Genomic DNA, 25,481 nt, shown 5'->3' on the forward strand with positions numbered 1-25,481 from the left:
TACAAGTTTCACTTTTTGAATGGAATTAGTGAAATCAACTTTTTGAAGACATTCTAATTATTTGAAGATATTCTAATTATATGACCAGCACCTGTACATATTTGTAGTGACCATTTGGTGGCAGCATAAACTAATAGGGGCTTTACATGTCGACATAGAGCTGTTCATCAGGTATCAGGTAATAAGTGGGTATTTCCAACACTTGCCAAAATACATCAGGAGCTTCCAGTACTGCTTGTACAAAAAAAAACTGCTTTATACAAAAAAAAAGAATTGAAATATTTTTCTCCCATATTTAAGAGGCTTCGTAAACCGTCTGTTGCCCGTGTTCCTTCTGCAATAAGAAACGAGATCATCTCTTTAAAATGAAGTTCCCCTAAAATCACTTTCACTTTTCTTCTGTCTTGTTTTTATTATTGCTGACTCACTTCTTTATTCCCTCTTCGCCTCTCCAGTAAATGAACCTGTAAAAATATAAAGTCATTTCGCAGCCATCAGCAGATTAAGACGCAGTCCCTCTTTAACCACTGTTTTACGGCTGATCACCTTTAGGTTTTCTTTATACAAATTCTGTGGTTTGGCTGACCTTCATCCATCAGTGCAAGCCTTTCTTTATAGCAGGCTTTGGAACAGGAACATGAAGAAAGCAGAATTGCGGGAAAACAGCAGAAGGATTGTTTGTTCTATCACGCACCTCTCAGGAATCCCGCCTCAGCTTTTGGTTTCGGATCCGACAGACTGAACCTAAAGTTGTGGGCAAGAACAGATATCACAGCCTTCCTTGTTGCAGTTCTTCCTCTGCAGCTCATGCAAATGCTGTTTGCATTCCAGCGGTGCTCCCCTCGTGTCGCTAGCACAGTATTCCTCAGTATTCTAGCACTGAGCCAGTATACTATTTGAATGTGCTTCCTTTGTAAATAAACAGTGTTTGTTACATATGCTAGGCAAATCGGTGGGATAGGTGGGCCGAGGACACTATTCCCCTCCTCCTACCTCTTCCCTGAAATGCAGTTGGGAGACACCTGAGCTTGTAGGTGGGGATTCCCGTCCAGCTATCGGCTTATCGCTATCGCTGGGCTTGCCCCGTGCGCGTGTAGGTGTGCAACATGTAAAACTCACGGATTTCCCCCGGTACACCTTCACAATTTATCCAAATGCGCGTCTATATACATCGGACTAACGCACATCCGAGTTGTACGGTGTGTACGGTTGTTTAGCTTCCTCGTGGCACGTTCTTACACCTCTTCCTTGTTCACCTATGTGGTTTGTTGTTAGAGGCGAGGATTCCCACGTTAAATGTTCATCTGCATGTGGTTAGATTGATCTTGTAGTATTAATGTGGCTTCAGATGATTTACGTGCTTCCTCGTGATATGATGCAACTCCATGCCATTCTCTCTGAGCATCAGACTTTAATATCGTGCTCATTATATGTTTATCATATTGAATAAACACTGGTGGATTAGCAATGAGGGCCATACTACATGTCACACATGCAACTGTAAATGTAATTTCTGTGATATAGATCGATGTATGAAATGATTTGCATATCATGTCATTAGGTGCTCTGAGACTTTGTATATTAGTCCAAATGACTTTATGACTGATAAGCTATCTTGTGCAAGAGCCATTTCGATTATACCAGTGCAACACCATACAACTGGGTTGAAAAAAAAAATTAACATACTAAACTGATAAAATTTTATGTGATTTTCTTTATTGTGACATAATGGGTCCAAAAGTAAAAAAAAAAAAACCATCACAAATGTTAACGAAACGGTGACTTGAAATATCGTCATGAATTTCAGAAAGCCAGATTATTTGGTTTGTCTTCTTTTTTGCCTAAATGCACTGCATGAACTCCACAAGTTTGTGTAAAACCTGATAATCGTGATCTCCAGCATTACTGAAGAACGACTCAAAAATCTTGTCACATATTTCACATAAAAAAAGGAACACGGATATTGAAAACATCTAATGTTTTATTTTTAAACATTCTGACACTTTAAAATGACTTCCAGCTTTAGATTTTGAATACTTCATTTTCGTTGTGGTCTCAGACTTTTGTAACCCACTGTACATACTTCCACTTTTATATTGTGAACAAACATGATCCATACAGACATGTACATTTAGAAAATTATAATGTATGCGAACCATGGCAGTTGCTTCAAATCGGAATGTTTCATGATATGATAGAAAATGAAATAAATACAGGAAATCAAAGAAATCTAATGTAACCTGCACTCTACAAGAAACTTAAGCAATGACCTTTAAGAGAGCACTTTAAGATTGTTTATCTTATCATATTCAAACATTGTCACAGATGCAAATGAAATTAAAAAATGACAAATCAAATTAAAATCTAAATCATTTTTTCTAATAATTCAACATAAGTTACTTACTGCAGTTGTCCATGTTGTATATATACTAGAACACTGACAAAAACTGTCTGAATATTGTAATTCAGCACTGTTTTGACCCCACAGTGACAGAGCTTGTTGTGGCAAATAGGTTTATGCAAAGTGAACCTTAAAAAAAATTAATAACAGCAGATGATAATTGGCACATTGTCTGGTGCAATGCAGTCAAAAACATCCTTGAGTGTGATAAATCTAGAAATTGTGATAGAGATGTAGAGATTAAGAGAAGTTACAGATGTGAGACAGGATTTAAAAAAGAAACGCCACAAACTGAATAAACCTGAGCATGGAAGGCCTTTTTTTAAATAGTGTACTTCAGTCCAGTGCAGTTTTGGTTCCTTAAGGCCTCACGGCTTTGGACCAAGGAAGCATCATGTGGAGAATAAAAGAAATTCCAGTCATCTCATCTCATCTCCATGATGCTACATCCCATCCACAAGTGGGCTGAAGTGTCATTTATCAGTATTTATTTATACCAAACAGACGAACTCCATGAAACTGAGGCAACTTGGGAAGGAGAACGCTTAGTAGTGAGCCTGTGTTTACTAGGAAGTGAGTAGTATCATATTTGGTGTAGAAGCTGGCCAAGATGTACCTAGGAAAAAAATAACAGCATTTATGATTATACTGTAAAAGATTATATACAATTGAGAATAAAATATATAATCATAAAAAAACTGAATTGAATATAATAAATAATAGAAATGTTAGAATAAAAGTTGATAGTAGAATTGTAATTTAAAAACAGGTAATTACTGATTATAAGATGAAGAAAGCAGTTTTTTATTAATCACATATGGTCCTATTTCTGTCAGTTACTAGAGAAATAGGAGTATGACTCACAGTACGATAGGTGAGATGGTGAGGAACTTTCTTGAAGCTGTGAACTGGACACCGTAGTCCATCTGCTCCCAGTGAGTAAGCAAACGTGCCTTGCCTTGGTCTGGCGTCTCAAACGGCGTACCTTTGACGGTATGTAAAAACAGGTACATCGCCTAGATTGCAGAAAAGTGAGTTAACACTTAAACACTAAACGGAGAATACAACGTGTACATGTTTATTATATAATAGCCTACCACAATTACCATAGACAGTAAAAGAAATGGACACAGCGACCCCATTGGAACTCAATTGAGACAAATGAAGCCCAGTTTTAGCGTTTCTTAGCACTTCCGTTTCTGACGCGCAGACTCAAACGAAGCTTGACGACGTCAGCAACCTGTCTGCCAGATGTAAATCTTCTAAGTGGCTGTGCGTGCAAACTGCCATCGTTAATCTTGCAGAGACGGCGAGCTTGAGCGGGGAGTTCTTTGTCGTGAGTGAGCAGGAGTAAGTATTCTGATTAATTATTTTGTATAGTATTTTAAAATGTAACGCCAGTACGCCATATTAAGTTAATTGGCTGCGAGCTTCTCAACCTGTCTGTACGGTAATGCGACAGAGAGACGAGTGGTTATGACGCAATCGTTAGCCTATTTTTTACAAAAACTGTTTATACGGGGCCATAATGTAACATAGAACGTAATGGAGCCCTTTATACATTGTCGTGTATCTTTAGAAATAAATAATGGACAAACAGAGTCTTTAAACGCCTCAGATGTAAAGTTATTCGCTGTCAAAGTGACGCCAAAATGAATGGGAGTCAATGGGAATGCTAACGCAAGTGAAGTTCTGCTAAAAGATGGCAGCCCCCACCCGACTTCAACTTCCGGTCGAGTTCCTTGCCCCTTGACAATTACTGAAGCTTGACATGGTTTTATTAATGTTACAAAATTACTAAAGTTTCATTAAGCTTATGCTTTTATTATTGCTTTAGTGTTCCATGAAGGATAGACAATGGGGATGAGTAAATGAGAACAGAATTTGTCTTTTTGGGTTTAGTATAATAAAAAAAAAAAAACATTTTAAAGGAATAGTTCACGCAAAAATCTAAATTCACTAATTATCTAAGCACCGCGATGGACTGGAGTTGTGTGGATCACTTCTTGATTATTGTAATGTTTTTATCATATGTTTGCACTCTCAATCTGACGACAACCATTCACCGCTGAGGATCAATTAGTGAGCAACTGATATATATTGCTTTTTCCAAATCTGTTCAGATGAAGAACCAAACTCATCTACATATTGGATGGCCCAAGGGTAAGTACATTCTCAGCAATTTTTCATTTTTAGGTGAACTAATCCTTTAAATATTTCTTGCATGGACTGACCAGGTTGTGTATGACATTGGTGAGCGTCCACACCACAGGCACACTGAGGAAAGGGATGCTGAGTAAGACCACATGCAGGGCAGTGGTGAGCAGCAGGTAGGCCAGCCAGATCCCCCGGCTGTTCATCACCCGCGTGTTTGGGTTCACCTCGCTGTGAGCAACGCCCACATTCATCCTGCATGAAAACAACAGCTGTGATATGCTTCATGCAAATACCCAAAAACCATTAAAAAACAAACAAAGATGCCCTTTAACAGAGCCCATGCTCTCTGTACAATGAGACATTCGTTATCACAATTATATAACTATAACGTCTGCGACGATTACTTGTTTGTGGTTTAACGTAACGTTAGCATATTTATTTAACGTTAGGTGAGAGCGACCGAGACTAATATGTACTTGGCGGTGTCTTAATGCGTAGTATGTACAACATTCATGCAGATTTATCATTCGAACACTGTTAGCTAGCTATCCGGCTAGTGGATTCAATAGTAGTTCATTTCTTGCTGATAAAAGAAGGAAAATAAGCGCCACGAAGAAGAGTCATATTTGAAACACAAATGAAGCAAGCTATAAAAACTTCTCAACGTTAAAGTACATTAAAATGGTGTAAATAAAGAGCTAATGTTGTAATATGACAGCCACCCACCTTGCGAAGTAACCAGGAAATAGAGACTCTGCGGCTGTGTTCGGAAACACTTGTAGTTGCCTACGTAGACAGCAATCTATGCGCGTGTGTGTGCGGCACGTGCGTATGCACCGCAGAAGGTTTGAAACACTCCCCGCCATCTGACCATTACCACAACGAGGATTGAGAATCTATTTTACTTGGTTTCATTCATTTATTTATTATTCAAATTATTTTATCAGGGTATTTTGTGTAGGAAGTTATTTAGATATGCCTCAGCCAGCTTGTAGGGAATATGTAATTTATAATTGCATTTTTCAATTATTCTAGTTTATGTTTCTAAAAATTAAAGTAGGCTATATATAAAATTAAAGATCTAATTTAATGTAGCTATATTTCATAAACTACAAATATAATTTGTGTTTATATTACTTTTTTATATCACATATCTGTATCTTCATTTAGTTCGTAATACAGCTTTTATGTTTTATTAAATTTCAAAAGATGCTATTGTTTTGACAATTTAAAATATTAATATATATATATATATATATATATATATATATATATATATATATATATATATATATATATATATATATATATATATATATATATGTATGTATATGTATATGTATATATATATGTATATATATATATATATGTGTGTGTGTGTAAATAGGCTAAATTGAGTGACGTTATCAGAGTTGATGTCTTCTAGTGTTTTATAGATTCATTAGAAGTGGCAATAATTCTACTTCCTTTTCACATACTGTAACCACTGGAAAAAATTCACACGTGTCATAATAGGAAGAATAATACGAATGAGTGTAGTTTAGCAGTGTTGTCAGAAAATGTCTGATTATAGACTAATGTTTGCACTCTATTATTTGTTTAAATTATTATTTGAATACATTATTTATTTGTTGTTCTTGCCTATGTATCTTTCCTGTCAAAAAAAGATGAAAAAAATGTTATTAGTTGGAATAAGTCAATAATGTGAACTCTGTGTTTGCTTGTCTTGTGTGTTTGTTGGTGAGCCAAGTTCCCTTTTATGACATGATTCTTGGTAGGACAATTCACACGTTCATGAGAGAACTGAGTGGTGACAGCATATCCGAGTTTGGGACATATTTTGCAGGAAGCTTCATACCACCATAAAGCGCAGTATTAATGTTTATGGAAATCACATCTTCCCTCTCCTTTTACAGAGAGTTTTTGACATCAGACTGGGGAATTTGCCCACATTCGCTCAGTTATTTCCTGGTTAATTAGAGTAAAAGTTATTCGCATGCATGTTAGTTCTTCAATTAATTTCTTTGTTCCCTCAACGAACAATACACATGAATAAAGACAATATATATGAAGACTTGATATATTTATTAGCTATAAATTAAACATTTCTTTGGAATGTTACACATTCTGATACAGTTGTACAATAAATATAGAAATAAATAAGAACACAATAAATAGTTCTATAAATATATCACCTCACACTTGAAATCTCAGTGTTAACGCAATTTTAAGATGTTATTAAATCCATGTTATTATAACACGGCAGAACCTTTGTAGAAGCAGCAAATGCTGTTTGAACGTTTTGACCAACATGATCACAACTGATATGCATCTGTCTTTTCCCCCTCGATCTAACACTGTTTCGCGTCGACTTGAGGAGCTTCTTGGGACGCCAGAAATGAGAAGACGCGCGCAGATACAATAGAGAAAGAATAGAGTCTTTCTACGCTGTCCCGACACAGAGCGTTGTCATACCAGTCCACTGCAGTCAAAGGAGCATCCACCACTGGTTCCTAATCATCAAACAAGAACAATAATGAAATTAAAAGTGCTTACTAGAGAAACTGATGCAACAATAACTGACATAGGCTACGAAACTTTCCAGAAGGATTACAGAAAATAATTTGGGAATAACTTTGTGCCTATGGCTGGCGTCCAGACACTGTATCAAAAGGAATTAGGCCACATGAAACAATGGCACAGATTTTGAATAAAAACAGACATACCTTAAGCATGCGCAGGAGGTCTCCGGTAACATCGGCGATCTCATTGGCGCGCGCGCTCCACTTGCTGCAAGCCGAATTCTTAAACACACCATTCTTGTGGAAGATTCTGGTGTAGTTTTTCAGAGCAAGAATAATTCTAGATTGACAAGTCTGAAATGCAAGACAGATAAAGACAAATTACAACACTTGACTAAATTAGCACAGGCTTTTTTATAGACCCTTTTCAGGTTAGAGGCCATAATGTATTTTACGCGGAGGAAAACCGGACACTACAAATACAATAGCATACACTGTATAATAGTTTGTCATTTTCACAACTTTCAAATCTATTTCATGGAGTTTTTGTCCACTTTGTGGAGTTTTTTAAAAATAAAGACTCTTGATAAGTTGAACAATAGGATTGTTGTTAAATATCAGTACAAAAGTTTTTATTCTTTTCAAAAATTAAATATAGCTTTGCAATAATTTCTAGTACCCTATATTACAGTTGATCTACAATAGAAAGGAGAAAAACATTAATATAAAAGCATGCATCTGAAGTAGGCTATTCTGTTATTTACCTCTCTGTTGTCTAGAAGGCTCCGTGGGTTACATTTGTCAATCGGTCTAATAGACACTGGAGGGTCATCAATAATACTTGACGTTTTTGGAGACTCAACCTGCAGATAGAATTAAAAAAAAAACGCGTTATTATAACCAAGAATTCAAGAAGGTGCCTGAAAAAAAAACAGTCTGAGAATAAATGAAAATAGATGAAATACATCATATTTAATGTACGAACCGCGTTGTATAAATGTCTCGCCATCTCGTTGAGTTTGATGGACAACGCTTTACACTCCCTGAAATTCACTTGTCCAGTGCGCATCGGAGATCCACTGGCACTCGACAGCGCATATAACGCCACGCAAAGTGTCAATAATAATGATGAATTCATAGTAGCAAAATGTCCTTTAGAATCTGATTATCCTTTCGTCTGCAGTGCTTAGAAGCAAACTGTTTGTAGTGGAAGCACAGAACCCACTTTTTATCCTCCTGTTGAGTGGGTTGGTGAGTCAACTGGATTTTCCCACGGCCGTGTTCGGACACCCAGGTAGACTTGTTTTCGCTTTCATTAAAAAAATAAAAATAGGCCTACTGTTCCTCAAACATCAGTCAACAAGATGCACAACATAACACTTGGAACCTTGATGAGCTCAAATAATTACTTAACAATAGCATTGTTTCTAAGTAGCTCCATGACGCCATCTAAATGGAGTTTGAAGGACATTTAAAGACGAAATACATTAAACATCTTTTGAATTGTTTAACCAGGGAGATAAGTCATGTTTGGAATTATGGGGGGCAGTTGTGGTTTAGAGGTCTTTAAGGGATATTCCACCCAAAAAAGAAAATGTTGTCATCATTTATTCACCCACATGCTGTGTATGACTTACTTTCTTCTGATAATGATTTTTAGAAAAATAATCTGTGTCCATATAATGCAAGTGGATATTCACACAAACGTTGACTCTTGATGATTATAAATATTATATGGTTTATAGTTTGGTGAAGATAATTTTTTTTATTTTTGAGTGGGGTATCACTGTAAATATCCTTTTACAAATAAGAATACATAAGTTTTAACAATGTTTTTATACTCACAATAAAGAGCCCTTAAAGGGAAATTATGGGGAAAAAAGAGATATAGTATGGAAAAATATATTTTAATGCTTTTGAGAAAATCTTGTGAGTAAACATGCAAAAGCATTGAAATATCTCATTTTTTTGCATGTCCATGTCCCTTTAGGGCAGAGGTGCCCAAACTTTTTAATGTGAAAGGCCAAAAATGAAAATTAATTAAGGGCAGTGGGAAAGATATAAATGTTGCGTTATATCCAAATATTATATAAAAATGTATACATTTTTTACATTATTAAATAATTCAACACATATAAATATTTTTTAAAATATTACTTAAAAATACATATTTTTTTAAATTTCAATGCAAGCATAAAACAACAAAAGTTGAAATAAAAATAATATTTATTTCCTTATTTTCCCTACTTTTAATAATATATTTTATTTATTTTTTCCTTATTAAACTGTGTGTGTGTGTGTTTACATTTTACACAAATTATGTTTTGATATTTTTTTTTTTACTTCTGCCACTGATGTAGAATCTGTTCCACATGATACTGTTGCTGATTGTGGTGTGAGGTCAGATATTCTATTGAAAATGCATCCTCTGATTGATATTTTAACAAATGTTATTAGTTAATTATTGAAATTATTTGAAATTTAAAATAATTGCCATCAACCCGTCCACTGATGTGATATAGTAAAAAGAGAGCCAAAGCTAAAGTGATACGAAAAGTTAGATGATGTACTGTATACTAAACCATGCTATATTAACATAACTAAGCTAGTACTGTTGTATACAATTTTACATAAGCCCCAGGAATTTATATATGTATGTATTTATTAATTTATTATATTTATATATGTATGTATTTTTTATTGATTGATTCATGGAGTGATTGAAATAAAGAGATTTGAGTTTCACACAGAATTGTGAGCCAAGGTATTTTTTGGAGTTTACCTCTATTTTGCTAATAAAAGTAAGCAATAACTTAGAACTCTGCTTTAGTTACAGGAATTTTCTTCAACCTCGACTAAGCACTTATAAGATTCATGAGAATTTAAGGAGGTAAATCTCTTCTGTAGATCTTCCCATTCACAAATGTTTCACAAATTCATTGACGTTACTATGGAGCAAAACAATTCATCCATTACAATTGAAATGATAGAACTTCCAAAGCTGTAAACCTAACCACACAGTTTTCTTAGTATTCTGAATGAGATAGTTCCTTCATCTGAAAGTTTTTTTTTATTATCAGGGGAAGTGAGACTTTGTCCACACACCATGCACAGAATTTATTCTTTCCTGAAGATGGTTGTCTGCTTAAACATATATTTTTACTTGAATCTGAGTTGCAGCTGAATTTGGCTTTCCTGGACATGTTAATCCTTTAACTAAGTCTACCTAAGTCCAAATGTGGTATGGTAATTTAATGATGAGTCAAATCACCTGTCAGTAAATAACCCTGTCACATTTGGACTTAGGAAACAGTTCTCTACATTCATTTTATGTGTCAAGAAAATGTTTAAGGTTTAGGCTATGTTTTTTTGTGTGTGTGTGTCATTAAATTTGAGATTGAATTGTATATAAAAGTGTATTTTTATTTTTAGGAAAACAGACCATGCAAGTCATAATATTATACATTTATATTTTATATGTATATATTTCATTTTACTGTTCTTAACTTAAATAATACTTTCATTAAATTCTATATATATATATATATATATATATATATATATATATATATATATATATATATATATATATATATAATGCATATAATGATTCCGGATGCAGTTCGATCTCACCCGGAAGTGCGAGCTTGTTTTTGTTTTGAATGAAGCGAGCAGTGTGAGCATATGGATCCGAGGATAACTGTACTCTAAAGGTATTATTTTTCCCTGTTAAATGTCAACAATACACATTTTGAGTCCCTCCCTGTTAGTTTGTTGAAAGAACTTTAGAAACGAATTGAAATCCTGAGTATAGATGTCGCACACCTCGACAAGAAAACATCGCGTTTATTAACATCGTGTGCAGCAGTATTGCTGTGTTTCTAAACCTAGTGAACTACCTAGACAGAGGTTTGGGGAAACACAGGCGCCTCATCCTGAATTGGTATGTGCTTGTTTAACTCATGCTTCCTAGAAATGCTGTCTAGGTCGGAAGTTCACTGACTTTGTAAAAGCAGCACACAAAGTAAATCTCCAAGACAACTGGATTTCATTTCTTATGAGACGATGAATGTGTTATGTTCATAAACTGCTGTGCCTTTGAAAAGTCTCAAGGTTGACAGTTTTATAGTTTATTGTAACTATTACTAACTTTATGACTGTTGAATTTAATGCCAATATTTCTGCAAATGTCCAGTTTTCAGTTGTTAATTCAATTTAAGTTAATTAATTAATAAATAACAAACCTAGCAAAATATAATATATTATATATATATATATATATATATATATATATATATATATATATATATATATATATATATTAATATTAATAGCAAAAAAATCTGGCAGGGGGGCTTTTCATATAAGGAATTTTTATTTGATGTATATTGATGTATATTCCTATACCTATTATTTTAGTAAAGTAAAATAAAGAATGCTTTTATTTCTATATTCCATATTTATTCCATAATAATTATTTATTTATTTACAAAAACATTATTTTCATATTTTAAGAGCGATATCTATATTATATATAATTAGAAAAAGAAAGTTTTTTTCATATATATATTATTAGTCAAATATATATATTTGTATGGCAAACAAAAGGCACCCTTGACCCCATTTTCCCATACCTCTAACCCAGCACCACCATCCTCATGATGAATTTCGATGGTCTGGACCCGGGTTTGGGCGAGTACGCACCAGGCCTGCATGGCGGCCTGGATCCCGGTCTGGACTCTTCAATGGACCCGCGGCTCGACCCGGCACTGCTCCAGGCCGTGGAGCTCGACCACGATGCTCTGGCTGTTCCCGTGTCTGAGTCCATGCACATGGTAGAGGGCATGTACTCCGAACTGCACAGCGTGGCTGCTGAAGTGGGGGTCCCAGTGACGGCAACACACTTCGACCTGCAGGAGGAGCTGCTGTGGATGGGGAACCACAGGGTAAAGTGACACTACAGTTTGGAATAATTACAGCTTTTTTTACAATTATAATAATAATAAAAAAAAAGAGTCAGTTATGCTCCCCAGGCTTTGATTAAAAAAATATTCTTAGAATTGTAAATGATAATAATTAAACTGTTTTCTATTTTAATATATTTCACAATAGCAAAGCTTTATTTTCAGCAGCCATTACTTCAGTCTTTTTTGTCACATGACCATTCAGAAATTATTCTTATATGCTGATTTGGTGCCCAGTTATTAAAAATGGTGCTTATTATAATCCTTATTGAATACAGTTTTTGCAGTTCAATATTTTATTTGGAAACTGTGATACGTTTTTCAGGATTTTTTGATTAATGGACATTTCAAAAGAACAGCATTTATTTAAAATATAAATCTTTTGTAACATTATACATTTACTGTCGCTATTGGTCAATTTAATGCATTCTTGCTGAATAAAAGTATTAGTTCCTTCTTCTTTTATATAAATTACTAACACCATCATTCAATACCATATTTCACAATATAATGTGTTTACTGTACTCTTATCAAATAAATGCACTCTTGGTGAGCATAAGGGACTTCTTCAAAAACATTTCAAAAATACATAATTATTCCAGTCCTTTGACCGGCAGTATATGTCATCTACTTAAATCATATGCTGAGCTATAAAATACTAGCAAGTGCTTTTACCAAACATTTTGCATGAATGGATAAATGTTTCTATTGAAGTTGGGAGATTTAAGGCTAAAGTTTAATCTCACTCCAAAAATTCAGCTGTGGTTTTGATAGCCGTTGAACGCATCCTCTCTGATGTACTTCCACATTGGTGGTGATGTCACTTTATTCACAAGCGTGAGCCGCATTACTGACTTGTGTGTGTTTGTGTGTTTGTTCTTTCCTTTCCTGTTTCATAACAGGGACATGCAAGTTCCTTCTTTGGTCCAACAATGGGCCGCTACTCCTCTTTCCAGGTGCATATGGCCGATGACATTCGCCACATCCAGAGTATGGACACAGGGGTGCTGTTTCTGACCAAAACCAACCTCAAATGCCTCACCCGGGGAGGTTTAATTATGTTCGATTACCCGTGAGTTGCACACCCGTGTATACTATTATCATTTGAAGATGTAAATGCAGGTATCATGTCCAGACTAGCACTGGACTAACCTTCAAAGCCTAATGTCATACAGAACACAGGCGTGTGCTGTGAATACTGCAATTAATAGTTTTATTTGCTTAAGTATGCCTGTGCATGGGTGTTCATCCATTCATTCTTTTTTTTTTTTTCAGAATGGAGGAGGGTGCCGACATGCACACTTTGATTCTAACCGATAATAATTCATTGTTAATGGGGGGTCTGCAGAACTATGTGGCCGAATTGGACCTCACAGCAGTACAGGAAACACAAAAAGTGAGAGGATACAATACTACTTCAGTAATGTTTTCAAATAAAATTGTACCTGTTTTTATATAGCGTTTATTAAAACATTTTTTAAGAAACATAAAAGAATGTACATTTTATTGTTCAGCTTTATAAAACTGTATATGTGTGTGTGTGTGTATATGTATATATATATATATATATATATATATATATATATATATATATATATATATATATATATATATAGATGATGTTGAATAAATAACTTTTTCCTGACATTTCCTTTGCACTGCCGCTCTAGTTTCCTGTTGAGGTGCCTGGAGTGGCCATCATGAGACAGTCCAATCGCTTCTTCTTTTGCGGTCACACATCTGGCAAGGTGAGTGAAGGAGTAAAGCGAAAATGGATGTGGAACAAATAGTTTCCTCCTTTCTCTTTTCTCGCAGAATAGAGGGATGTTGTGTGAGAAAAGTTTTGCTCTGAGCTAATGTGGGAACATGCTGCCTACACTTCAGCTGTAAACACGGGTAGAGTTCATAGGGCTTTTTTCTTTTTTGTGCTTTCACACATTCCTAATTTTCTCACAGGCTGATCAGCTCAGACACTTTGGTAGTCGGATTTTTCAGCTTGTCCACAAAATTAAGTGGAAGGGCTTAATATGCATGGATCTGTCTCACCACAACAAAAAGATTTTGGTGTTTCATTGGTAATTGCAGTAAAGTCATTTTCCAGCATGTAGTTATTTATTTACTATTTATTTATTTATTTTGTATAACGACTAACAATTTTTAATGTAGAAAACAGATAATTGCCCTTAAAAAACATTATGTTCCATTTATTAATTTCTGGTATACATTTATAGATAATGACAGATGACATTATTTTTCAAATGCATTCATCAATATGCACAACCTTATATTATCTCTATGTTTAAACGTAGTACTCATCATTAAATTTTCATTGTGATTTGTGTCAATTATTTGTCATAGGTGTCTCTGCGTGATCTACGCACGTTTAAAATGGAGTATGAATTTGACGCGTTCTCTGGCAGCCTGTCTGATTTTGACGTACATGGCAATTTATTGGCGGCATGTGGCTTCTCGAGCCGTGGCCTAAATGGACTGTCATGTGACCGGTTCCTCATGGTGTATGACCTGCGCATGATGAGGGCCATCACCCCACTGCAGGTCCATGTGGATCCCGTTTTCCTCCGCTTCGTCCCCACATACACCTCCCGCCTGGCTATCATTTCACAAACAGGTATGATGCATGGATGTGTATGTCACAGAGGTGATAGTTCTGGTGGTATTTACTGTTTAACTGTTGTAACTGAAAGAAAAACTTTAACGTTAATACTCAGAATAAAATACTATGATTTGGTGTGGATGCCACACCCCAGTCAGCTGCCAACTGTCCCTGATGTGTCGAAGAAATGTTGGGGAATTTTTATTTGCAACTTGCAAAGTATTTGAATCATCCAGTAGTGGTCTTCTTTGGATTACCGTTGTAGTCCCAGCCTTATGTTTAATCTAGTTCTTTTCTTCTGAAGCTTACTAATGCTATTGCAGTTTTTCAGCATTCAAAAGTCCCACCTTACTTTCATTTCCCCTTTGGTGGTTGTCATGTTGTCCTCATACATTTTCAGTCGGTGGGTCACATGCACATTCTCACTCAGCATTTTCAACTGTAATGTTCTGTATTTCCAAGCAGATAATGAACAAAATGTAGGTGGGATTCGATTTTTTTTTTTTTTTAGAAGAAATAAATAAATAAATAGGGAAGTTTTAAAAAAAATTTTATATATATTTCAGGTTATATATATTTATTAATTATATTGTAAATAAAAAAAGTCCTAAGAATTACAATATTTTTTTTATAAATTTAAATTAAATTTGTGCTTTTAGCAGACACTTTAATCCAAAGTGTTTTTACATTCAAGCTAACATTTTTTACCTATCATGTGTTCCCTGGGAATTGAACCCACTACCTTTTGCGCTGCTAACGCAATGCTCTACCACTAAGTCACAGGAACACAAATTAATTGAATTATTGACTGAGTTTACAGTGGACTCCAGTTGACTAACTGAGCCGCAAAACATTTTTCCATTACATCCGATTTGAAAAAAGCACTCTTGCTGTCTTCAGCTAGTCTATTTACTTTTTGGTTGTTTATTTTTAAATATACATATTAACAACGTAAAATTGCAAATTAGCAAAAAAAAAAATGTGGTCACGGAGTTCCTGGTGTGTGAGTCTGTGTCTTTGTGTCTGTAGGTCAGTGTCAGTTCTGCGAGCCCACCGGCCTGGCCAATCTGGCTGATATTTTCCACGTCAACACTGTGGGGCAGCTGCTGATGAGCTTTGATGTGTCCTCCAGCAAACAGGCGCTCTCTTTTGGGGACTCTGGTGGCTGTGTGCACCTGTGGTCCAGCGCCCCTGAGGTGTCTTTTAATAGTTACTCCAGGGAGACTGAGTTAGCCCTGCCTTGTCTGGTGGACTCCCTGCCCCAGCTGGACTGGAACCATGAGCTCATGCCTCTGTCTCTTCTTCCCATGCCTCTCACCAGTACCGAACCACTGCTTTCTGATTGGCCCACCTCCCTTATCATGCCCAGCCCCAGGTTTGACTGAGCCATCATATTTGCTTAATTATTATATACTGTAGGTATTTTGCACAGTCAGAGTGTTACTGTGTAATACTGCCCCCTGCAGCATGTCTCAGGCTGGGTCGTGATCCTAGGTTATACACCTGGATCAATTATGATATTGATACAATTTTAGCAAAAACACATTTGCTATCTCTCACTTTTTTATTATTCACACTGATTTCACAATAATTTACACAGCTTTTGTATATAAATTCCCCTAACAAAAGACATGCAAATGTGTTCTTTTCACTGTCAGACGAGCCCCTCTGGTAGATCCAGAGATTCTTAGGACAATGAAAACCGTCGGCTTTATTGGATATGCCCCCAATCCTAGAACTCGTCCCAGAAACCAGGTAACCAATTAGCTCTTTTAAAATGACACCTAACTTGATTCTGGTTTCTATTTGTATGGTCTTAAGATGGCAAAATGCTAAACAATTATCAAGACAAGGTTTTTCCATATTTTATAAGAAAGAAGTGCTATCTCTTACACCTATATAGCTGAGTCTCTGGTATGTTATTTGACAATGTGTCAAGCATTTCAGTGCAGTAATGCTGTCTAAACAGTAGTTTATTTATGTTTTTTGCCAGGTTCCTTATAAGATTAAAGACCCTGAGCTTGAGTATGACAGCTATAATCAAGTCCCAGAGTCTCCCATTGGTCGAGATGAGGAACCTCATCTTTACATGGTTCCAAAGAAATACAGGAAGGTAGTGATCATCCATTGTTGTGCATAATTCTATGATCTTTGGTAATTGATTACATATTATATGAGCTATTATGTCCATTACAAATGTTGACAAACAAGTTCTTTTTAAATGAAGTACTGTTTATTTCAGGTGACCATTAAATATTCCAAACTGGGACTGGAAGACTTCGATTTTAAGCACTATAACCGGACATTGTTTGCTGGTTTGGAGCCTCACATACCCAACGCTTACTGCAACTGCATGATCCAGGTGGAAGCACACACACATACCATTTGTACTGCATTATATTATTATATTGAATATATTATGTTTAATATTGAATATATAAAATGTTGATGACTTTTTCAATGTTCTGATTCATTAAGCAAACATTAGCATATATATATATATATATATATATATATATATATATATATATATATATATATATATATATATATATAAACGAAAATCCCTAATGACACCGTGCCCATTATATTAAAAAGTCCTTGGAATTTTTTGAGCTTGCTAAGGAATTTTGGGAATGCACAACTATGGGTGTTTCAGCTCCCTGGAATTTTATTAATAAGTAATTCGGTGTATGTTGTGACAGGTGCTGTACTTCCTGGAGCCGGTCAGGTGCTTGGTACAGAATCATCTGTGTCAGAAGGAGTTCTGTCTGGCCTGCGAGTTGGGGTTCCTTTTTCACATGCTGGATTTGAGCAGAGGAGACCCCTGCCAGGTACATTAACACTCTCTTTTCAATCAGAATTCATCCCAGCTGTATGTACGCATTCAGAGCTGTCAGCCATGCATAGCATATGTACTCACACAAAGCACTTGTTTGTTTCTTCACAGGCCAGTAACTTTCTCCGGGCTTTCCGGACAATACCGGAGGCGTCGGCGTTAGGTTTGATCCTGGCTGATTCTGATGAACAGACAGGGAAAGCCCGTCTGGGACATCTTATCCAGAGCTGGAACCGTTTCATACTTGCACAGCTGCATCAGGAAACACTGGAGCAGGAAGGGCCACAGGCATACAGAGGAGCCAGCAGCAGGTGTGGAGCTGCACCGTTCTTGAATTTAATGCAATAATTTACACAAGAACAGTGTGTTTTATGTTTTCTGTCCTCGACAGTACGAGTACGCTGGGTTCCTCAGGGGAGTCTGTGATTGGCCGATTGTTTGGCTGTGAAGTGGAGAATAGCAGTATGTGTCGATGTGGAAAGGAGACCGTTCGCTCCTCCTTGACTCTGCTCTTTACCATGCACTACCCTGAGCAAAGATCTCTAGGTCAGAACCACTAAACTGCACATCAATCACACATCAATCCATCTTTGTAGACCAACATGGTCATGAAGCACAGATGTTTAGCTAGAGTTGTATGGTTTGATTTAGATTTTTCTGCTTCTATAAACTGCATTAATTAATTAAATAAATTGCTTTCATTTGGACAGATAAGACGATAGAGGAATATGACTTTGCAGAGATCCTGAAGAAGAGTATTTGTCTGGAACAAAGCACACAGGCCTGGTGTGACAACTGTGAGAAATACCAGCCAACAGTACGTTTTTACACGGATATCTATATACACAAGTTCAAAACATTGATACAAAAATTGGACTTTAAAAGTAATTCATACTTTTTTTTTAAGCAAGGATGCATTAAATTGGTCATAAATTGTAGTGAAGAATATTTCAAATAAAGAAAAAATGCATCAACTTTTCCACAAAAATGTCTAGCAACATTGAATCTTCATTATTGATAATAATAATAATTATTTACTGAGCACCAAATCAGCATATTAGAATGATTTCTCAAGTATCAATGTCTTCTGAAAATTCACACAAATTTTGAAAACACGGGAATAAATTACTTTTTAAGTTATTTTTAATTGGAATAATATTTCATAACATTACTTTTTATTGTATTTTGACTTATTTCAAAAACGTTCTTACCAAATCTTAGCAAGTAAGTGTAAAACCACAAAATGCTAAATATTGATGTATTTTTAGGTTCAGACCAGGAACATCCGATGTCTGCCTGATGTTCTGGTGATCAACTGTGAGGTGAACAGTGCTAAGGAGGCAGAGTTCTGGAAGGCCCAGACTGAGGTCAGTCCCATATGACAGATATACACTAATGCCTTTACAGAATTTAGCCATAAATCTGCCATTAAATGTTCTCTAATGCTTTACGCATCCATTGGAGTCATTACTTAAAGATGCCTTAGTTACATGATAATTTTCTCTCATATTATAATACATATTATGCATTAGCAATGCGACAGCCTGTTCATTCAGCTGATCTGTATGTTATTGGAGTGTAACACTCTAGGCACATTGATTTGTCTTAATTTCCCATTTTTGTTCACAGTATGCGTACAACAAAGCTTTGAAGAAAGAAGCAGCTGAACCTCCCAAACCCAAAGAGCCTTTACCGACAGAATGGTGTTTAGAGTAAGTGTGCTGATTGTAGAAATGCATAAAACATCTATATGTTTTATATATAATCTATATAATGTACAGGGAAGAGCTGTGCAGCGTGGAGGGCTTGACCTTCGACACTCAAGCGGAGGACATGAGGCACGTGTGGATCCCTCTCAGTCTGAAGATGTGCATTAGTAAGACTCAGGGCCTGGAGGTCAGCAGCCTGTCTGAGGGAGAGGAGGTGAAGAACACCTTTTCACTCTTTCAGCTTCATTAACCACGTCAAGATTGGTCATACCTGGGAAATATGACCCGTCTTAAGGTTATTTAAACTGACCCTGCACAAATAAATAGTCTTGTTTCTTCTCTTAGCTGACTGAAAGTGAAGAGGCAGAAGGAGCGTCTGTCTATGACCTGGTTGTCACCGTATCTCATATCCAGCATGCTCGGACTGGAGGAAATCTGGTGGCACATATCAAAGTGGGCGAGACCTATCATCAGAGGAAAGAGGTGTGAGCAAATCTTTAAAGTACTTGCCAAACCTTTGACATAATATCTTATCATGACAAAAAGGAACAGTGTTTTCTGTCTTGATTTCAGGGAGTAACACACCAACAGTGGTATCTGTTCAATGATTTTCTGATTGAGCCCATTGACAAGGTAAAGATACCAAACATTGGGCAAATTTCAACTTTCACCCTTATTACCATACATTATGGACTAGCACATTAAGTTCTCTATACCCACAGCAAACGCATCAAATATGACACTGAATTGTGTTGCAATATGTCTTTATTAGGCTGAATCAGCTCAGTATGATGTGAACTGGAAGGTTCCTGCTGTACTTTACTACGTCAAGAGGAACTACCATGCCAAGTATGATTTGCGAAGTATGTGATCATTTATCTCACAGAAACTACTTTTCGTCTTCTCACTAAAAATGTGTCTGTGCTATCCCAAAAATGTCATAAAATTTGCATTTTATCTTATAATATGCATACACTACTGTTCAAAAACTTTTAAATTAAATGAATACTTTTATTTAGCAGGGATGTACTACATGATTCAAAAGTGAGAGTAAAGACATTTAGAATGTTAAAAAATGCTTTTCTTCTGAACTCAAGATATGAAAATAATCAGTGTTTCATGAGCGTCAAATCAGCATATTAGAATGATTTATGAAGGATCACGGGAATAAATACCATTCTAAAATACCATATTTTCCGGACTATAAGTCACACTTATTTTCATAGTTTGGCTGGTCCTGCGACTTATAGTTAGGTGCGACTTATTTATCAAAATTAATTTGACATGAACCAAGAGAAATGAACTAAAATTTAATCAAGAGAAAACATTACCGTCTACAGACGCGATAGGGCGCTTTATGCTGCTCATTTCTCCTGTAGCCTACACTGAGCAGCATAGAGCGCCCTCTCGCGGCTGTAGACGGTAATGTTTTCTCTTGGTTCTAAATAAATGCGACTTATAGTCCAGTGCAACTTATGTTTTTTTCCTCATCATGACTTATTTTTGGACTGATGCGACTTATACTTACGTGCGACTTATAGTCAGAAAAATACGGTATATTAAAATAGAAAACTGTATTTTTGATCAAAGAAATGCAGCCTTGATGAGCATCTGTTTGAATTATTCCTTCCTCTTCTCATTTTCCTCCCAGTTAAGAACCCTATTGATGCCAGTGTTCTGCTGACGGAGGCCTCTTTGGCACGGAAACAGAGGAAGAGTCACGCCACATTCATACCCCTCATGATGAGCGAGATGCCGCAGGCTTCAGACCTTGTTGGATTGGATGCAGAATTTGTCACGCTCAACCAGGTCAGTGGGAAACACTTTAAAGTTCGATAATTGCTGATGTTTTGTTTTTACATTTTGTCCTACCCCAAATTTTGAATGCTTTTGTGTGTTGCTGCTTGAACAGGAAGAGGCAGAACTGCGCAGTGACGGGACCAAGTCCACCATCAAGCCCAGTCAGATGTCTGTTGCTCGCATCACATGCGTGAGAGGCCAGGGACCCAATGAGGGAGTGCCGTTCATTGATGACTACATATCTACTCAGGAGCAGGTCACAACACTTTTTGAATCATTCTAATTGTAACATAATAGGGAAATGTCACATAATAGGGAAATTACCTTTTGTTCTGATCAGGACCTGTTAAAGACCTCATAAAGTGAGAACCACCGTTTTGTGCCTTATCAGAAGATAAGTGTTATCTGTTAGTGTCACTTGTAAGAATTATTTCTGAATCATTTAATCGGAAGGTGAATCACAGGGAATAACTATTACTGTCCTCGTGATTTCCACATGTTTGCTTCTGTGTTTTTGTCAAAATGTTGGAAAAACGTTTCTGCTTCTTACTTGTTTTCCATCTTTACATGTACAGGTGGTGGACTACCTGACTCAGTACTCTGGTATCAAACCTGGAGACCTGGATGCAAAGATTTCCTCGAAACATTTGACGACTCTGAAATCAACATATCTGAAATTGAGATTTCTTATCGACACTGGCGTTCGCTTTGTCGGCCACGGGTTACAGAAGGATTTCCGGGTCATTAACTTGATGGTGAGCTGCATTTTTGCTAAATCATTTTTATTTAGTATTTGTGAATGTTTTAATTGTTAGTAAATGTGGACCCCTTAAATTTTTAGGTTCCAAAAGAACAGGTGTTTGACACCGTCTACCTCTTCCACATGCCTAGGAAGCGAATGATCTCCCTGCGCTTCCTCGCGTGGTACTTTCTCGGTAGGTTTCGTGCATAAACTTTCCCTAATCTACTGTGTTTCAGTCATGTGTATCAGTCATATGTCATTTTCTGTGTATCAGTGTTTTTTTTGCTTTTCGAACATTTGTTTAGATCTGAACATTCAGAGCGAAACTCATGACAGTATCGAAGATGCACGCACTGCCCTACAGTTGTACAGGAAGTACTCCGAGCTGAGTCATAACGGAGGACAAGAAGAGTTCCGGAAGGTTCTCAAGGCTCTCTATGAGAAAGGACGCAAGCTAGACTGGAAAGTTCCAGAAATTGACTCTGCAGATGGTCAAGGTAGCCCAAAAAGTACGAATCACTGACATGGCAGTGAGATTATTTCATATAATTTATATTAGTGTTTTTGTCTATACATAACAGGTATTAAATAAGTACATCAGTACAATATTTTAGAGGCTGTTAAACAGTTAGGGGAAAAAAATTGCAACACATTCAAAGTTGAATGATATGGGTTTGTAAAAATGCTAATATACTGTATATGGTATAATACAATAAAATACACACTAATTTTATATAATGTTTACTGAAAACCTGAATGCTGAATTTGAGCATTATCCATAAACAAGGCTGTCAGCAGATTTTGTAACTAACACAATGAAGAGGTAACCCTTCTGTTAAAGGAGTAGTTCACACAAAAATGACGATTGGCTGAAAATGTCCTCACCCTCTGGCCATCCGAGATGTAGATGAGTTTATTTCTTCATCAGAACAGGAGATTTTTAATCTCAACAGATTTGGAGAAATTTAGCATTGCATCACTTGCTGGATCCTCTGCAATGAATAGGTGCCGTCAGAATGACAGTTCAAACGGCTGATAAAAACATCACAGTATTCCACAAGTGATCCACAAAACTCCAGTCCATCAATTAACATTTTGTGAAATGTTTTGTAAAATATGAGTCCTCTATCCATATTGCCTTTTCTAGTGAAAAAGGTCATCTTACCTGAATCAAGGGAGAAATATGCACAGATCAAACACTGCCTACAAGTGAAAACATTCCAAATCAGTTCTAAACAAAATATTCTGTGTGATGTGAGAGGACAACGGGATGGAAGGAATTATGGATTCATATTTTGACCTGAAATAATGGTTTAAACTTAAACGCCTTTCTGATGGATGTGTTTCTTATAGACATGCAGCTTTTCACGTCACAAAAAGTTGTAAATTAGGAAATTGTTAGGTGACCTATTGCTATTCGCCCAAGAAGGCCAAATATTAGCCAGTTTATCATCCTTAAAAGCAGTATAGTCTGTCTCAACAAAATGTTAATTGCAAAAACTAATATAATTCAATTTAACTGCATAACAGAGCACATGCCCATAATTAACTTTTTTTTTTTTTGAGTGTACAATTTTAACAAATGTTGTTTGATGAATGTCTGATGCTCTTTTCCCCTTTGCAGGTACAGCTGTGTTTCCCTCTGTGATGGGTTTATGATTAGACCCATGTTGGTTATATTCCTGCCAAACAGATGCCAGCATTTCACCAGTCATTTCTTGTACAGACTTTCAGTTCTCCTTTAACATCTCTTGAGCCAAATTACACCTCTTAATGAGTATATTTCATTAACATTAGATGGCAAATCTGACACAAGGCTTGTTATACCTTGTTAGAAATGTGTTTTTTGCTATTAAAACTGTTGGAATCAAAGGAAATGTTAAAACATTTCATAATGTCATGTTTTTCTTCACCGTATTCTGTAGCCCGTGTGTGGTATTAAGGAAATATGCATAAGGAACGGGGGGAGGGTCAGTTTTCAGGATTCAAAACTCATTAACCAAGTGTTTTTTTTTTTACTTGTGTTTGACCCTGCAGTGGCTTTTTTCACCAAGGTATTTATATTGTGTCAAAAACTGCACTTACATTATATGTATTACTGCACACAGTATATGAATTAAGAAGTCAATGGCTTTACTGTGTTATTTTCTATACTGTAACAGATGTACACTTTCATAATGTGGCAGCTGAATAAAGACTTTTGATAAATTTGTGAGTCTATTTTAAGATCATTTCAACTGTGTGGTTTATTTTAGCAGTAAACCATTATTAAAAAAGGGCTAATGTAGTCTCAAAGTAAAAAGAAATATCAACCTCTTTATCTAAGGTATGTACTCAGAAATCCACATGTAACATTAAACCAATTAAATGCTATCCTATGAGAACACATAAAAAGCACCAAAACATGCATTTAATGAAAATAAAAAATAAAATGAAAAAGCTATGGCAATATATCATTCACATACATTTCTGGTTATGCTCTGCTTTAAAATACTTTATTAGCTGGATCAGAAGCTACTATTCTGTATACAGCATATTTACTCAAGCAATATTGATGTTTGATTTATGATTGAATCATTCTCTTGATTTGGCTATTCTCCAAAGAGACAGCAAAACTGGCCTGAGGATTTATAAATGAAGTGATTTCAATTTGAATGATTCTTAATGCTAAAAATGTGTAAAACATGAACATATTGGGTTCATCCTTTATAACTGATGATGTTGCTCATACAGATTAATCTGAAAATCTGTTGTTTTAGTAATAATTCATGACAAACTTTTTAGGACGGATATGTCTCTTGTCTGGGGCTGTAAGTGCAGAAAATAATTTAGCTCTTAACAACAATGATGTATTATTCCTGTACTAATTAAACATTGTATGCAAAAGCTATCTTACCAGCAAGTATTATTCTGCATATGCACACACACACACACACACACACACACACACACACACACACACACACACACATATATATATATATATATAACATATACAAACATTCAGACTGTACAACCTGCACTCGCAACATTTATTTTCCTAGTCTGTACTTTTATGTATAATTCCAATTTAATGCACCACATTACAGCACAATATTTAGTAAAATTTCAACTTTGCATTGTATATTGTATATCTGTCTTGCATTTTATACTGATTGCATTTTTATACTTTTTTTTTGATTATGTGTATTTTAAAAATAAGGACTACTGTTTAAGGAAGTTAACAGTAATGATATATTTTCACCCAAACTTTCATTCTAACTTTTCTGTTTGAACATTTTCCTTTTAAGGACCATGTCACAGGTATTGAGCAATTTTAGTTAGTAATTTTATAACAAGGTGAAAACTAGATGAGAGGAATGCATATATACGATTTTAAAGACAACAATATGCATTTACTGTAAACTTGCTTTAAAATTATTTCATTTAAAGGGACACTAAGTAGGAATTACTCCCATCTAGTGGTGAAATTGTATTTTGCATTCAAACTAATTTTGCTCTCCAGCGCCTCGCTTTTTCAAATGCGCGTTGCATCTACGGTAGGCGATATGTACCAAAAAGCTTTGACAGGATGTCTTCTAATAGCACTTCTTCGAGTTTTCCTTCAGGTGAACAGGTGTGTTATTTCAAACAAACTGCAACATGACAACTAACAAACGAATGTTACAGTATGAATTACTGACTGTGGAAAACATGAAATATTGTAATTAGTAGTTATGTCTAATTTATTCGT

At 35.8% G+C, this 25,481-nt stretch overlaps 2 protein-coding genes across 4 annotated transcripts; one reads left to right on the forward strand and one right to left on the reverse strand.

Moving 5' to 3' along the window:
- Window positions 1–1,961: 1,961 nt before the first annotated feature.
- LOC113065606 (ORM1-like protein 2) lies at window positions 1,962–5,382 on the reverse strand. The gene is made up of 4 exons (XM_026236994.1): window positions 5,285–5,382; window positions 4,636–4,810; window positions 3,266–3,417; window positions 1,962–3,017 (listed from the first exon to the last, which is right to left on the reverse strand). Exons 2-4 carry the CDS (start codon window positions 4,807–4,809, stop codon window positions 2,882–2,884), a joined length of 462 nt encoding a protein of 153 aa, XP_026092779.1. The 5' UTR covers window position 4,810; window positions 5,285–5,382; the 3' UTR covers window positions 1,962–2,881.
- A 5,325-nt stretch (window positions 5,383–10,707) lies between these two features.
- On the forward strand, window positions 10,708–23,956 carry LOC113065607 (PAN2-PAN3 deadenylation complex catalytic subunit PAN2-like). 3 transcript variants are annotated; one of them, XM_026236995.1, is made up of 26 exons: window positions 10,708–10,793; window positions 11,726–12,026; window positions 12,947–13,116; window positions 13,320–13,440; window positions 13,715–13,792; window positions 14,403–14,673; window positions 15,688–16,033; window positions 16,317–16,413; window positions 16,652–16,771; window positions 16,901–17,020; window positions 17,364–17,492; window positions 17,609–17,808; window positions 17,889–18,043; window positions 18,208–18,314; window positions 18,766–18,864; window positions 19,127–19,209; window positions 19,279–19,420; window positions 19,552–19,689; window positions 19,780–19,839; window positions 19,979–20,069; window positions 20,858–21,015; window positions 21,119–21,262; window positions 21,582–21,761; window positions 21,848–21,941; window positions 22,054–22,257; window positions 23,373–23,407. In XM_026236995.1, exons 2-26 carry the CDS (start codon window positions 11,739–11,741, stop codon window positions 23,405–23,407), a joined length of 3,630 nt encoding a protein of 1,209 aa, XP_026092780.1. In that variant the 5' UTR covers window positions 10,708–10,793; window positions 11,726–11,738. The 3 variants fall into 3 exon arrangements, with proteins under 3 accessions (XP_026092780.1, XP_026092781.1, XP_026092782.1); XM_026236996.1 differs by lacking the exon at window positions 10,708–10,793 and having other exon boundaries at window positions 11,739–12,026; window positions 23,373–23,956; XM_026236997.1 differs by lacking the exon at window positions 10,708–10,793 and having other exon boundaries at window positions 11,739–12,026; window positions 22,054–22,245; window positions 23,373–23,956.
- The last annotated feature ends 1,525 nt before the right edge of the window (window positions 23,957–25,481 follow it).

The sequence above is a fragment of the Carassius auratus genome, chromosome 48, assembly GCF_003368295.1.
Source record: "Carassius auratus strain Wakin chromosome 48, ASM336829v1, whole genome shotgun sequence".
In the NCBI taxonomy this organism is placed as follows: domain Eukaryota; kingdom Metazoa; phylum Chordata; class Actinopteri; order Cypriniformes; family Cyprinidae; genus Carassius; species Carassius auratus.

What these genes read in the sequence shown, in the direction of transcription:
- LOC113065607 (XM_026236995.1), top strand. Translation starts at nt 11,739, where the DNA reads ATGATGAATTTCGATGGTCTGGACCCGGGTTTGGGCGAGTACGCACCA. An exon ending in GTGAGAAATACCAGCCAACA is followed by an intron (nt 18,315 to 18,765) that starts GTACGTTTTTAC and finishes ATGTATTTTTAG; the next exon opens with GTTCAGACCAGGAACATCCG. An exon ending in TGCCAAGTATGATTTGCGAA is followed by an intron (nt 20,070 to 20,857) that starts GTATGTGATCAT and finishes TTTTCCTCCCAG; the next exon opens with TTAAGAACCCTATTGATGCC.
- LOC113065606 (XM_026236994.1), bottom strand. Translation starts at nt 4,809, where the DNA reads ATGAATGTGGGCGTTGCTCACAGCGAGGTGAACCCAAACACGCGGGTG. An exon ending in CCAATGTCATACACAACCTG is followed by an intron (nt 3,418 to 4,635) that starts GTCAGTCCATGC and finishes TCTGCAATCTAG; the next exon opens with GCGATGTACCTGTTTTTACA. An exon ending in ACCATCTCACCTATCGTACT is followed by an intron (nt 3,018 to 3,265) that starts GTGAGTCATACT and finishes TTTTTTTCCTAG; the next exon opens with GTACATCTTGGCCAGCTTCT.